At 40.9% G+C, this 14,970-nt stretch overlaps 1 protein-coding gene across 1 annotated transcript in view; it reads left to right on the plus strand.

The window, feature by feature from the left end:
* The window catches only part of M1AP (meiosis 1 associated protein), a 119,381-nt gene that overhangs the window by 29,972 nt on the left and 74,439 nt on the right, over positions 1-14,970 (plus strand). Inside the window, exons 3-4 of the mRNA XM_075556898.1 lie at positions 3,576-3,761; positions 14,339-14,507. Of these exons, the coding sequence (XP_075413013.1) occupies positions 3,576-3,761; positions 14,339-14,507 (355 nt within the window). The remainder of the gene's footprint in view (positions 1-3,575; positions 3,762-14,338; positions 14,508-14,970) is intronic.

A 14,970-nucleotide genomic window follows, 5' to 3' on the forward strand; every position in this document is an offset into this window, starting at 1 on the left:
TATATAAAAGAATATATAATTTTTCATAATATTCTTAGGGGGTGCATGAAAAGACATGCTTCAAGGCCACTTGTCTATATTTATGGTCTGATTTGCGCTCTCTCTCTTGCTCTTTTTTTTTGAGTGGTTTTATCTTCCTATCTAGATTTCAAGTGTATCTTATGTATAAAAATTATGTCCTATTTCTTGTAATTTCCTTAGAGATTTTAGAAGAGCAAAGTAAGCAGCTATGGAGTTGAGTGGGGCAGGTATCGACTTAAGCAGTCTGTGTTCCCTGACAATATTGTAGCTCATGCATTTCTGTGCTTTGCCAATATTGCTAAGTTATGTTCTTTCATCAGGAAGGGTTCCACGCCCCAAAATATAATTCTTTCCCACTCCTCACCTGCTGTTGATACTTGGAATGCCTACAAATAGTGCCAAAAATATTTATCTCAAAATTTTATTCAAAACCTGTATCCCTGAGAGAAGTAGCATTAAACTAGAATCAGATTGTATTTGATTACTTCCTAAGAAAAAGTTTTCCTAAAAGAAGATGAGATCTGTTGCCTGATCAACCATATCAAAATCTTTGCTTCTGGAATGAAACAGGAAGTACCCTCTTGAACTTTAGGCTGGGATGCCCTAATGGGAAAAGAAGCAGACAATCACTATTCCAAGGTTAGGGAATTTAGTGGTCCATGGTCTTAGTTTGGGTGGCTACAAACCTTTTGTTCTGAGGAGCCCAGGGAATGGTGACATGGGACTAACATATATTTGCTGTTTTGACTAACTCTCTACCTTTATGTGACATATGTTAGTCCTCCAGGCATGGTTCTTTCATAAATAAGTAGTACTGAAAATATTGCAATATATCCAACTCTCTATGGCATGTGTAACAAGTGTCTAGTCACCCACTATTCATGTCTACTAAGAAGTCCTACACATGTATAACAAACAGTTACTCAATTGTTTGTTACTCAACAGTGCTTTATTGACTAAAACAATGTTTCTATCAATAGAAATTATAGTAAGCCCCATCAGAATGGTTTATGAGGTACTAAAATAAGATGACCATGATGTCTCTAAAAATAATAACCAGGGACTTACAGAAACCATAGTCATATGAACGAATTTAGAGTTCTAACTTTATGATAGCCCTAATATAAGAAAAAAAATGTTCTTATGACATAGCCCTGCCTGGTATTCACCGACATAAAGAGATCACTGAAGGCATGGGCACCATAGCAAAGTGTGGTGAAGAAATCAAATGGTGCCCAGCTATCATGAAAAATAGTGTCTGGGAAATGGGTGCATAAGCAAATGTGGTGAAGAAAGCTGATGGTGCCCGGCTATCAAAAGAGATAGTGTCTGGGGTCTTAAAGGCTTGAAGGTGAACAAGCGGCCATCTAGCTCAGAAGCAAAAAAACCCACATGGAAGAAGCACACCGGCCAGTGTGATCACGAGGTGCCAAAGGGACCAGGTATAAAGGCATCATGAAAAAAAAAAGATATATGTGTGTATATGTATATATGTGTGTGTGTCTATATATGTATATATATATGTATACCATATTGAATGAAGGGGGAAGTGCAGAGTGGAGACCCAAGGCCCAAGTGTTGGCCAATGGAGATCCCCTCACAGAGGGGTTCAGGAGAGGAGATGGGTCAATGAGGGTGCGAGGTAGTACCGATGAGGAACACAGCTTTCCCCCGGGTCCTGGATGCTTCCTCTCCCCAACTACCATGATCCAAATTCTACCTTGCAGGGCTAGATAGGGCAGAAGTTGTACACTGGTGCATATGGGGGCTGGAGGCACAGGGAATCCAGGGTGGATGATACCTTCAGGACCAGGGGTGGGGGGGCGATGCTGGGAGAGCAGAGGGCGAGTGGGTTGGAAAGGGGGAACTAATTACAGGGGTCCACGTGTAACCTCACTGAGAGATGGACGGCAGAGAAGGGGGGGAAGGGAGACTCCGGATAGGGCAAGATATGACAAAATAACGATGTATAAATTACCAAGGGCACATTGGGAGGGGGGAGCGGGGAGGGAGGGGAAAAAAAAGAGGACCTGATGCAAAGGGCTTAAGTGGAGAGCGGATGCTTTGAGAATGATTGGGGCGGGGAATGTATGGATGTGCTTTATACAATTGATCTATGTATATGTATGGATTGTAATAAGAGTTGTGTGAGTCCCTATAAAATGTAAAAAAAGAAAAAAATGTAAAAAAAAATAGTTTCTGGGGTCTCAAAACAAGCACTTGTCTAAGTAAGGAATCACAAGTCCATATGGAAGAAGCACACCAGGCTTTGTGATCCAGGATTGTAAACAGTAAGATCCAAATCCAAAGAAGAGAACAGAACCAGTGCCTAAATTCTAAGGACCCAGTTCACAAAAAGCTAAGGATGATAATAGTAGTCCAAGTTCATTTAGAGAGTCCCTATGTGAATTGAGTCCAAGTTGAATCCCCAATGTCCATAGACTAGGAAGGTTAGCAGCCCTAATAACAGACAAAGAACATTGCACAGTGGGTTTTAGCAGCATTGTATATGCTGAAATATAACACCTTGTCATTTAATCACCCTCTGAACCCAATGTAAATTTATTCTAAAATTCTAATATTCTCTACTTTCTCTTCGATTGAAGTCTTTCTCTGTTTTATATGGTCATTGTTACTGAGGTCCTGGTTTTGTATGTTTATCTGCATAGGGAAACCAGGATGGGTGGATGTATGAAGACAGTAGCTGGGTTAATGACTGGTATAATGGTTATGCATTAGTCTGCCAACCACTCAGTCAGCAGATTGAAACCGCCAGACCGTCTGTAAGGGGAAAAGGAAGTTTTCTACTCCTGGAAAGGGTTACAGTCTCAGAAACCCACAGAGGCACTCTGTCTTATGAGTGGGCATCGACTCAATGGCAGTGAGTTTGGCTTTTTTTTTTTTTTTTTTGTAGTTCAGGGGCACAGAAGATTGAGGTGGGGAAATAGGGAGTCAACATCAATGGATACAAGAAGGAAGAAAAGGTTCCAAAGTTGACTGTAGCAATGATTGAACTACTGAAGTGTGTGGTATGTTGATTATAGCTCAGTAAAATAAATAAGTAAATGAAAAAAGATGGAAAGAATACAGTCACTGTACCAAAATTAACTAGTCAATATTCTGCCATTTCAAGAGTACCCAAAAAATTTTGCTTCTGAGAAAACAGCTTCTTGAATAGAGAAGTCCCCAGTGTCTTGACTTAGTGAGAAATATAGGGGACTCTCAAGGCCACCAGTTTAGACGCCAGCCAAAAGTAATACTAAGCAGTCAGGGGCTGCACCTTCCTTTGGGTGAATGACTATGTAAATGGAAACTTCCTGTTCAGCTTCCAATAACTCCACATAATCAAACTCGTTTGAGCTGCTAATTTTCATTTGTCTAATGTAGTAGAAGTTTTAATTCAGTGCGTAGAACCATTAAGTAGATATTGGTCAACGAGATCTTCAGGAAGGGAAGGCATTCCTGAGGAGTAATTGATAATGAGGTGAGTCTGCCAGCTACTCTGAAACATGGGTCACTGAAAATTTGTATCTTTGATTCCTTTTTCTCTGCAGCAAGTGAAAGGGAACTTTGCTAGGTTGCAGACCTGCATCTCAGAGCTACGCATGGTACAGACAGAAGGTTGTTTCCGACCACAGAACACTTCTCTGAAACTGGCAGTAGAGGACGGACTTCAGCAGTTCAAACAGTACAGCAGACATATGCCCACACGTGCAGCTCTGACCTACACTGCCCTGGAGGTAAGAGGTACTGCCGTTCAGGACTTCAAGCCAGCTTCCTAATTCACGACACATAGGTGCTTCAGTAGGAGCCCTTGTGGTGTAGTGGGTTACTCATTCGGCTGCTAATGACAAGGTCAGCTGTTCAAAACTACTAACCTCTCCAAGGGAGACAGAGGAGGCTTTCCACGTGCCTAAGGAATTAGTCTTGGAAATCTACAGAGGCAATTCTACCCTGCCCTATAAGGTCACTCTGAGTCAGAATTGACTCAATGGCAGTTCCTGCTTCATTATTTATCAGCCATCTATTGTTTTCTGATTCATACACAATGAGTAAAATTCCTGAACACAATGAGTGTTCAGTTCCCTCAAGGCAGAGGACATGTTTCTTTTTCTCATAACCTGTGCAGTTCTTAGTATATGGACTTAAGTAGATTATTAGTAAAAACTGAAATAAAAATAAAATTTGCATATGCCATCTGCCTCTAGATTTTGGTGTTTGTATTTATATTTACTCAGATACCCTTTAGAATTTACAGATGCTCTTAGTAAAATCATGGCAATCTCAAAAATAAACAAGTCAGAACACTATTAACAGCTGGTTATGCAGGCTTGGGGAGAAAGTGCAAGGCTTCCTACTCGCATGAAGAGTTACAGTCTCTGAACCTACCAGGGCAGTAACTCCCCTGTCCTATAGGGTCTCTGAGTCAGAATCGATTCCATGGCCGTGAGTTTGTTTGAGTTTATGCAGGCTCAAGCGACAACTTTAAAATTAGCCAGTGCATCATTACCTAGTAAATCAGTGTTCCAATCAACTACGATTTGAAGTGCTATATTTTATAATTTTATCAAGAACCATGGACAAAGAAAAGAAGCCCTGGTGGTGTAGTGGGTTACATATTGAGCTGCTAACTGCCAGGTTAGTAGTTTGAACCCAACATTAATTCTGCAGGAAAAAAATGAGGCTCTCTGACCCTATAAAAATTTACAGCCTCAAAAATTCACAGAGGCAGTTGTCCTCTGCCCTCATTGCTAAGTCAGAATCCACTTGATGGCAGGAGTGCTGAACAAAACTTTTTGATTGGCTGCTGACTATGTCAGAACATGCAAACCTTATCAAAGAATAGTATGTACTCAAAGGTTTTCAAAGCTTATGTGGCAGTTGCATAATCTCCTGTCAACTTGAGCAAAGAGGTGGAATCTAGCATGTCAATGAGGCCTCTGTGTGGGCAATGGCCTTCTCCTAGGATTCTGTGAACTCCTGTCTTCCTCCCTGGGGGTGGGACACCTACTCTCTGCTTGACATTCCTATTGACAAGCCACATTGATGGAGCCAGAGCCTTGGAGCTGGAGGACCCACGTGGAGACCCACACTAATGCTGAGATGCTTCCACCGCCTCTGGATCCACTGGCCTGTGATCTTCCTGCATTCAGCATCATTGCATGTGTTGTGTAAGTCTGAAGAGGAATTAATAGACTGGTATTGGATATATGAGCTAATATTGGACTTATGGACTTGATCTGAACTGGGCTGCAATGTTTTCTTAATATGCAGTGCTCTTTGATATAAAGTTCTCTCTTACATACATATAAGTCTCCTGTGTTTGTTTCTCTAGTCTATCCAGATTAACACAGCTTAAATAGGAATCTTGCTAAAACAATCACAAGATCAATAGGCTATGATTGCAAGACCTCTGGAGTATTAGAAATAGGCACATTCTCATTAGTCTTGTGTTGTTTCCTTTTTTTTCCAAAGTTTAATGTGTTTTGATAGCATGCTTACAGGAACAGTACAACCACAAAAACATGCGCTTGCATATGCGGCAACTTAGGAAAGTATAGTAAATAGATGGAATCTATTGCATTATAAAAATGCTACAAACATCATTTAGTTGCCATCAGTAAGAAATTTACTTTCTTTTATGTTTGCTTTTTTTTTAGCGCTTTAACTTTTATTATTTTAAACTTAATTTATTCCCGAGCCATGAGTTTTTGCTTCTTCAGTTTCTTCTGGGAAATCTTTTTCTTCTGTGCAACCTCCTCTTCTGGTTTGGGAACGATCTGTTCCTTCTCAGTCAGGATCATGCCAGTGAGGCAGGGGGAGCTCATGTGTGGGTTCATCCGACCATGAGCTCTGTAAGTCCAGCGGCGCATCTTGGGGGCTTTGTTCACCTGGATGTGCTCAATGACCAGAGAATCCACATCTAAACCCTTAAGTTCAGCATTACTCTCTGCATTTTTAAGCATGTGAAGCAAAAATTCAGCACTCTTTTTGGGCCACCGACCCTGGGTCCAACCCCATTGCTTGGCCTGGGCACACCTGCCAACACCACCATTGTACCGTCAGAAAGGCACACATTGCTTCTTCAGAGTGACGTCTTTCAAGTATTTGGTGGCTTTCCGGATGTGCATGCCTTTGATGGCCTGGGCAGTTTCACGGGTGTTCTTGAAGTGGACCCGGACGTTCGACCCTCTTGATTTGCAGGATTTTGTAGGGTTTTCTGGGTCGAGTGAGTAGCGAACCATCTTGGCAGGTCACCCAACGTGCCGCCTTCGCTGGTCGCTCTTATGTTTGCTTTTTAATCCAAAGGCTGAAATTGTCCAGGAATTTTTTCAAGTTTTATTAATATTGTTATAAAGTTGAATTGCTGAAATGTGTTCACTGAAACATTTTGACTTGTGTTAATGCTATGTTCCTGAATTTATATTTTAAAAAAATCCTGCAAATGAAAATTTAAAAAACTGCCAATACCTAGTTTCTGTCCCCTATTTTTCCATTCACAATCCTATACTTAGTTAGGTACCTTTTGACCCCTTAAGGGGGGGGGGTGTATTGGACAGGGTTCTCTAGAGAGACAAACCAGATTGCTAGTAATTATATATAAATATATTTGTAAATATGGATATATAATTCAATAAATAAACCGTTAAATAATATACAGATAGATAATACAAGAAATTAACAGTTAAGTTATAAAGCAGTGAGACACTAACAGTCCTTCAAGTTTTTTGAGAGCTGCCAGTTACTAGTCCCCTTCTGTAGAGAGAGCTGGGCTATATATACCCAGGCAGCAAACTGCAGGGCAGGTCCCCAACTCTCATCAACTGTCAGTCCCCAGCTCCAGAGATGAACATTCCAATCGTGTGGGCTTAAAGGGACCTCAACTTACAGCGACACAGTCCACAGGCTAGGCATCCCACAGGTAGTGTACCCCTTTAAACTGAGGCACAGAACAAGCAAGCCATTTATCCCTCTGCCCTTCAGTTAATCCTACTTGTGTTTATCGGCCAGGCTGGCACAATAAACTATAGCAATCCACCCCTTGCCAGCCTGGCACCTGTACACAATTCTTTACCAATACATACTTATATAATTTCCAGATATTAATGAAATCACACTTATATTTATCATCAATCATCTATCATACATATAGATGAAAACACACTGAGTCATATCTGATATAACATACTTGAACAAAGGAAATATATGCAATGATCACATACAAAGAAAATACATTGACAATTACAAGCCTCGCTTTTGCAATTTATCACGTGGTCGTAATTGATAGGTAGAACTGCCTTCTACTGCTACCCATTCTGTATTACCTTTGCCCTCAGCAAGCACCTCAGCTGGCTGTGGTTTTTGGCCTAGTGGGGTGACCCAGACCTTCATTCCTGAGGGGTCTGGGTCATTATAAGTCCTGTTAGGATTGGGTTGCTGCAACTTACCATTTACTTTAATAACAGGGCATGGTAACACTAAGAGTCAGCCTGTGGGATCTCCTGGATTCCAGACATATTCTTCTATACATCCATTATGTAGTACCAGTCCAATTTCTCCTTGGTAATCAGGATCAATCACACCACTTAGTACGGTGACACTCTTCCTGACCTGTTGATCCAAAGGCATGAGAAGTCCCAAGTGGCCAGGGGGCATTCTCAGCTGCCAGTTCAGTGGAATCCGTGCTGTGTTTCCAGGTGGGAGAGTTCCTTTCTTCGGGACCAGGACCTCCAGGCCTGAGGAGCACAGGGTTGCTGGGACAGGAAGCAAAAATGCTGCAAGGGGATCACTAGGAGTAATAGTGAGTGGTGCCACTCCAGCTTCCACCCCTTGGTTCCTGGACCCATGAATTCTGGCTATTGGAGACACAGCACCATATTATTGGCCGCTGGTTTAGAGCGTATACAGCTTCCTGGAGAACATTGCCCCAGCCCCGCAAGCTGTTGCCACTTAGTTGGCGCCGTAATTGTGTCTTTAGGAGTCCATTCCATCGTTCTATCAAGCCGGCAGCTTCAGGATGATGAGGAACATGATACGACCAGTGGATTCCATGGGAATGGGCCCACTGCCGCACTGTATTTTCTGTGAAGTGCGTTCCTTGATCTGAAGCAATGCTATGTGGGATGCCATGCCGGTGGATGAGGCATTCTGTAAGTCCACAAATAGTCGTTTTGGCAGAAGCATCACGTGCAGGGAAGGCAAATCCATATCCAGAGTAGATGTCTATTCCAGTAAGAACAAAATGCTGTCCCCTCCATGATGGAAGTGGTCCTATGTAATCAACCTGCCACCAAGTTGCTGGTTGATCTCCCCGAGGAATGGTCCCATATCTTGGACTTAATGTTGGTTTCGGTTGCTGGCAAATGGGGCACTCAGCAGTGGCAGTGGCCAAGTCAGCCTTGGTAAGTGGAAGTCCATGTTGCTGCACTCATTCATAACCTGAATCCTTGTCGCCATGTCCACTTTGTTCATGTGCCCATTGGGCGATAACAGGAGTGGCAGAGGAAAGAGGAGGACCAGTCTCCACAGTGTGTGTCATCTTATCCACTTGATTATTAAAATCCTCCTCTTCAGAGGTAATCCTTTGGTGAGCATTCACGTGAGATACAATTAACTTTACTTTCTTGGCCCATTCAGAGAGGTCTATCCACATACCTCTTCCCCACACCTCCTTGTCACCAATTTTCCAATCATGGTCCTTCCAATTCCTTGACCATCCAGCCAAGCCATTAGCCACAGCCCATGAATCAGTATATAATCTCACATCTGGCCATTTTTCCTTATATGCAAACTGAACGGCCAGGTGCACTGCTCGAAGTTCTGCCCATTGGGAAGATTTCCCTTCACCACTGTCTTTAGGGAGATCCCAGAAAGGGGCTGTAGTGCTGCTGCTGTCCACTTACGAGTGGCACCTGCATATCATGCAGAGCCATCCGTAAACCAAGCATGACTTTTTTGGTCTTCACTTAAAGTATGGGGGAGAACTATCAATAGGGGGGGGTAGAAAAAGGGAACCGATTACAGGGATCTACATATAACCTCCTCCCTGGTGAACAGACAACAGAAGAGTGGATGAAGGGAGACATCAAACAGTGAAAGATATGACAAAATAATAACTTATAAATTATCAAGGGTTCATGAGGGAGCGGGGAGTGGGGAGGGAGGGGGGAAGATGAGAAGCTGATGCCAGGGGTTTAAGTCGAGCAAATGTTTTGAGAATATGAGGGTAACAAATGTACAAATGTGCTTTACACAATTGATGTATGTATGGATTGTGATAAAAGTTGTATAAGCACACAATAAAATTATTGTATAAAAAACTATCAATAGGATTTGTTTTGCTTTGTTTTGTAGGAGTGAAATGTTTCCCATCATAGTGGATTCTTGAGCACATATGGGACCAGTTAGCTGAGTATCTTTTGGCATATGCATGATTCATATAGGTTGGTGTCTCCAAAAAAGCCAACCAGAAAGGCCTCACTTGCTTCCTGCCAAGCACTAATTGCTGCACTCCAGATGCACAGATCTGTTTTGAAGTTCTGAGCAATTTCTCACCGCAGACGCTGGAAGGGAAGTTTTCAAGCCAGAAGTTGATGGACTTAGGATGCCTAAATTTCCTGACGTGCCTCAGGCCTGTAACGATGAGGTTTGTGTCTCCCCCGAACCCCGTCCAGTAGAGGGCGCGCTCTTGCAAGCGGATTTTGTGAGCAGCTGCTTCCTGAGTACTTTTCCACAGGTTGAATTGCAGGCTTTGTATTGGACAGCCGCCTTCTCTTTCAGCTGGAGTTTGGTGAGCTAGAGGGAAAGGCAGCGAACGCGACTGAAAAATGCATCAGTTGTATTATTTTCTGAAAGAATCTATTTCAAGTGTTTCCGTGAAACCTATCAACTAGATAGTTGGGTGAAACCAGTTAAGCTACTTTTAAAGTTTAGTTATAGTTTAAGGCATAACTATAAGCTTTAAAAATTATAACTATACCATAGTCCCACAAATAACACACCCATGTAAATTGCATGCACACTCACATAACACTCATATAGCACACAGAAAACAAAGGCATAAGTGGGTTGCAGTTTGAAAAAATACATATAACATGCACATTATTTGTGTAAAATTCAATACTTCTATTACATAGCACATAGTTTTCTAACATAAAATGACCATTAGTACTTTATATAAGAGAATTATAGCTACATAAATCAACATTTGTAATTTTACAGTATCAAATTGAGTAAATTTGCTTTGGATTAACAAATGTAGAATTTGCTGTAAAATTTGTTTAAATCTTAAAAAAGATTTAAACAAGCAAAGCTTTTAAAAATGTAAGTAAATCTTGACTGCCTATGAATGAGTATAAGTTAAAACACTTTCAGACTTTGGTTAACTTAAGCATCAAATAGATTAGTTTAAAATATCTATGCTTTTGGCACTGCTTAACACTCACCCTCAGGAAAGGAACACAGAAGATATGGGTGCGATAGCAAAATGTGATAAAGAAATTAGATGGTGCCCAGCTATCAGATAAAATAGCATCTGGTTTCCAAACAAGCAGCCACATAAATTAGATGCCACCTAAGTCCACATGAAAGAAGCACACCAACATCAATCACCAAAAGATTGTAAATCATATCATCTGAAATTGAATGAGGGAATAGTGTCAGAGGCTAAATTGTGAGAATCCGGTTGCAGAAGGCTATGGATGACAGTGGGAGCCTGAGGTAGTTAGTTTATTGTGCCAACCTGGCCAGTAAACACATGTGGGGTTAATTGAAGGGCAGAGGGATAAATGGCTCAGTGAGCCTCACCTTTCAAGTTCTCAGGTCTCTTGCTTTCTAATGGTCAGACTAGGGTGCAGCTGCCTTGGCCAGTTCTCTGTTTCCGCTGGCAAGGCTCACTTCCTGCAATATTTCCCCAAGGAGAAGCTGCATGGACCTACCCGGGTGCAGCCGTGGGTGCTGGAGCACCTGTGTGGAGACCCCTGTCAGTGCTGAGATGCTTACACATTCACTGACTCGGCTTTCCTCCTGCAGTCAGCATCATTGAGTCTGTTTTGTGAGGTGGAGGAGGACTTTTTGGATTGGATTGGACATATGGGTTAATGTTGGACTTGTGGGCTTGGGCAGCACTGGGTTAGGATGTTTTCTTGATGTGCACTTAACCTTTATATAAAATTCTCTCTTATACACGAGTTTCTGTGGATTTGTTTCTCTAAAGTACCCAGACTAACACAGAGCTCAAGATACATTTGTGGGAATTACATAGAAAATAAGCATCCCATGATTTCCCTCTATCCATAATAGAGGGATGGAAGGAAAGTGGTCACTAAAGGGAGTGCATTGGAGAGGTGACATATAAAATCAAAAGGATAAACCTGACTTGAACAGTTAAAACCTTGTTAGTTGATCTCCCCTCTGATATACAGTAGGCCTGATCTGGTTTTCAACATTTTCTGTATTTTATTTGTTCATATTGGGATTTATCTCACCCCCTTGAATTTTTGTTAAATATTTTTCTGTTTTTCAGTATATGAAACCCAGGATTGTTGAACTTATAGGGATAGCAAATAGAATAAGGGTTTTGGGAGGGGGTACAGTGGAGAGGGAGGGTAAAAGGGAGCTGATGTCAAGGAGTTCAGGAAGGAAAAGAATGCTCTGAAACTGTGGTAGCAACTGTCCAACACTGCTTGATGTGATTGAACTATAGAACGACAGGCTATCTGTTTTAACTCCCGATAAAATGGTTGTGAATATGCTTTTATCTGCATCCTTCATCAATTAAGAACTATGTACAAAAGGAATTTTATATATTTAGTATTTGCCTTCCAGAGTTTTAAAGTTTAGGATAAAAGTTCTTGCAGAAACATGCAATATGTTCATTCCAACATAACAAAATAGTCAAGTCATATACAAATACCACAGTATTTCTTCAGGTCAAATGTACAATGGGTCTTCAAAGGTTCATGAAGAAAAAAAGTTCATGTGTATTATAAAGAAACTGTACATGGATTTCAAATTTGTTTTGCACCAAAATAGATGCATGCTAACTTGTTATAATATACCTGAACAGGATCAAATCTGAGGTACTAAAAAGGATGAGACATTAATTTAAAAGAAAGAAAACAAACCCTATCATAGCAACATGAATTCTGCTAAAATTGAAGCAAGAGAAAACATCAAATTTATGGTAAAGCCTTGGTGGAATCCTGATGAAATCATTACTGCTTTATAAAGTATTTATGGAGCCAGTACTGCCAAAGGAAGAAGCAATTTACAAACAGATAACTCAATTTAAGAAAGGATGACATGCTGTTGAAGATGAAGCCCATGGGGCAAAAACTACTCACATCAGTTCTCAAGGAAACAATCTTACCCACGCCTTCTTTAAAGAGAGCCTAAAATTAGCCACAGAACCAACAGCTAGTACTAGACATATCAATTGATTCCATTTACACAATTCTAACTGGAAAATTAAAATTAGGCAAGCTTTCTGTTTGGTAGATGATGTAACTGTTGCACCCTGATCAGTTGCAGATAGAAGAGCTCTATGGAAATTTTAAACAAATGGAATCAATCTTCTGAAGCATTTCTCTGAAGACTTAAAACAGAAGATGAAACGTAGCTTTTGCCAGTATGATCCTGAGGACACAGCACAATCAAAGCAATGGCTATCCAGAGGTGTAAGTGGCCAAGTCAAAGCAAAAGCAGATCTGTCAAAAGCAAAGATCATGACAATAGTTTTGGGAGGATGTGTCAGAGGAAACCAGCCTCCAACAACTGAAGGGCCAGAAGAAGCAAATGTAAGGTAATAACATTTACAGATTATAGTAAAGTCAATAGAGGTTAAGAAAGATAGGAGAGAGAATACAATAAAGGAGTCAGACACATATTTTGGTAGCATGCTCACCTCAACTCCTCTTGATGGACCACGCAGAACTGGAAGAAGTGAGAGAAAACCTTTACTATCTTGGGACATTTATAGGTAGCCATAAGACATGCATATTCAGTAGTTTCATGTGTCATAGGTGGGTGGTATTTACATTGAGGTCCCTGAGTTCACAGGTGAGGAAACCTAATACCTGTATTGGGGAAAGGTGCAAGAGGGGTTGGATGAAAGCAAAAAAGACAATGTCTGCTTGTAAAGGGAGATATAACCAACTTTAAGGCAGCAGAGCTGTTAAGGGGAGAGAGAATCTGTGGGAATGACATTTAAAGCAGGATAATGTACTTGGACTTTACCTCTAACTTCCCAAAGTGGAGGCTTTCATACCATGGAATATCAGCTTTCCAGATTTCCTCTAAGTTAGGGAATATAGTCCTCATCATATTTCCTCCAGTGTTAGTTTCCCGCAAGGATGCTCAAGGCATTTTGCTTATTGACTCTCTGGAGGGCCAGAGAACTCTACCATCTGCTTATGAACACCTGTTGTAAGAAAGTTAGCAGTAGCGTTAGCAGAAAAACATCAGGGAAACCTTCACTGGAAAACTGACACAAGAGATTCTGCTCATCAAACAAGGGCAATTCTGAAAAAGTTTCCATGAAAAATCACTAGGCCTTCACCTTACCATCCTGATATGCTCCTTCTGGCTTCTTTTTGTTTCCTAATCTTGTTTGTTTGTTTCCTAATCTTAAAAAAAAAAAAACCTTTAAAGGGCACACAGTTAACATAAAAAAGAAAAAGACTATTGACAAGGCCCCCCCATTTTTTAGGGAATGGACAAAATGGCTATAATCACCTACAAAAGTACCTTGAATTTGATGGAGCTTATGTTGACAAAAACATTTTCTACTTTTTTAATCTTTAATCCCATTTCCAGGAACTTTTTGAAGACCCCTCATGTATAGGTCAAAGGTAGATACATTTTAAAACCAAGAGAAATAGTTCAAGTGGATCCAGACTTAGTTAGCCAAGAGATAAATCAGTCTGAGGAGATGACACCAGAGCCCCACCACAGAAAAGAAACCTAATATGTACACATTGAGTGGGTAGAATTCAAGTATCCTGTCTCCTTTTTTCCTCATCAAGTCAAAGCATGTTAAGTGGAAGAGATGCTGCCAATGCTTACAGCCATCTGGAAAGACTAAAACAAAGGTATAGCCTTTCCCTGATTGCTTTCTGGGGCTGGTTTAGTCCGGTTGGAAGAGTTCTGTCCTACCAGAATGTGTTAAATGAAATTTGATGAATAAGTCATCTCTACCTATTTACAGTACACACAGTAGCCATTACCACAGATTTCTGCCACGTCCTCTAGATGTAACCTGCTGTCGTCCTCACTGTGTCAGGGAGAGGAGACACATTGATTTTGGGTTTATTTCCAGATAACTGTTCTGACGTCCCAGCCTGGAAAAGAGGTGGTCAGACAATTGGAGGAAGGCTTGAAAAATACTGACCTAGTCAGACTCAGGAGGCTTCAGGTTGTTGAGATCACAAATGGAGTCCCAGAGTATACGGAATCAGCATCCCCTGTTGAGGAATTCAGCAATGATGGTAAGAATTCAAAGACTGGTAAGATTGCTAATGATAGTCTTTTACAGGTGCAGAGGTTTTTTTTTGTATTCTTAAATTGAAATGAAGGGGGCAGATTTTACTGCAGTTCAGCCAGATGTTTCTAGGTATTAGAGATGGTTTAATGTTTTTTTTTTTCAGAAACAATATGTGTTAATAGTAAAAATCAAAATATTCTATGTATAAAAAGTAAAAATTTCTTCCTCCCTGGTCACTTTTAAACGTATACACACACACATATATACACATATTGTTTTTCATTGTGGTTTTGGTGAGTGTCTATAGAGCAAAGTCATTTTCACTCAGCAGTTGGTACTTATTTTGTTTTGTGACATTAGTCACAATTATCTAATGTAAGCACACTCTTGCCAGTTCTTCTCTGGCTTCCCCTTGTCATTGATCCAATTCAAATACGTCCTGCCTCTTGAACTCTGTTTTGGGACAA

The sequence above is a fragment of the Tenrec ecaudatus genome, chromosome 8 (assembly GCF_050624435.1).
Source record: "Tenrec ecaudatus isolate mTenEca1 chromosome 8, mTenEca1.hap1, whole genome shotgun sequence".
NCBI lineage: Eukaryota > Metazoa > Chordata > Mammalia > Afrosoricida > Tenrecidae > Tenrec > Tenrec ecaudatus.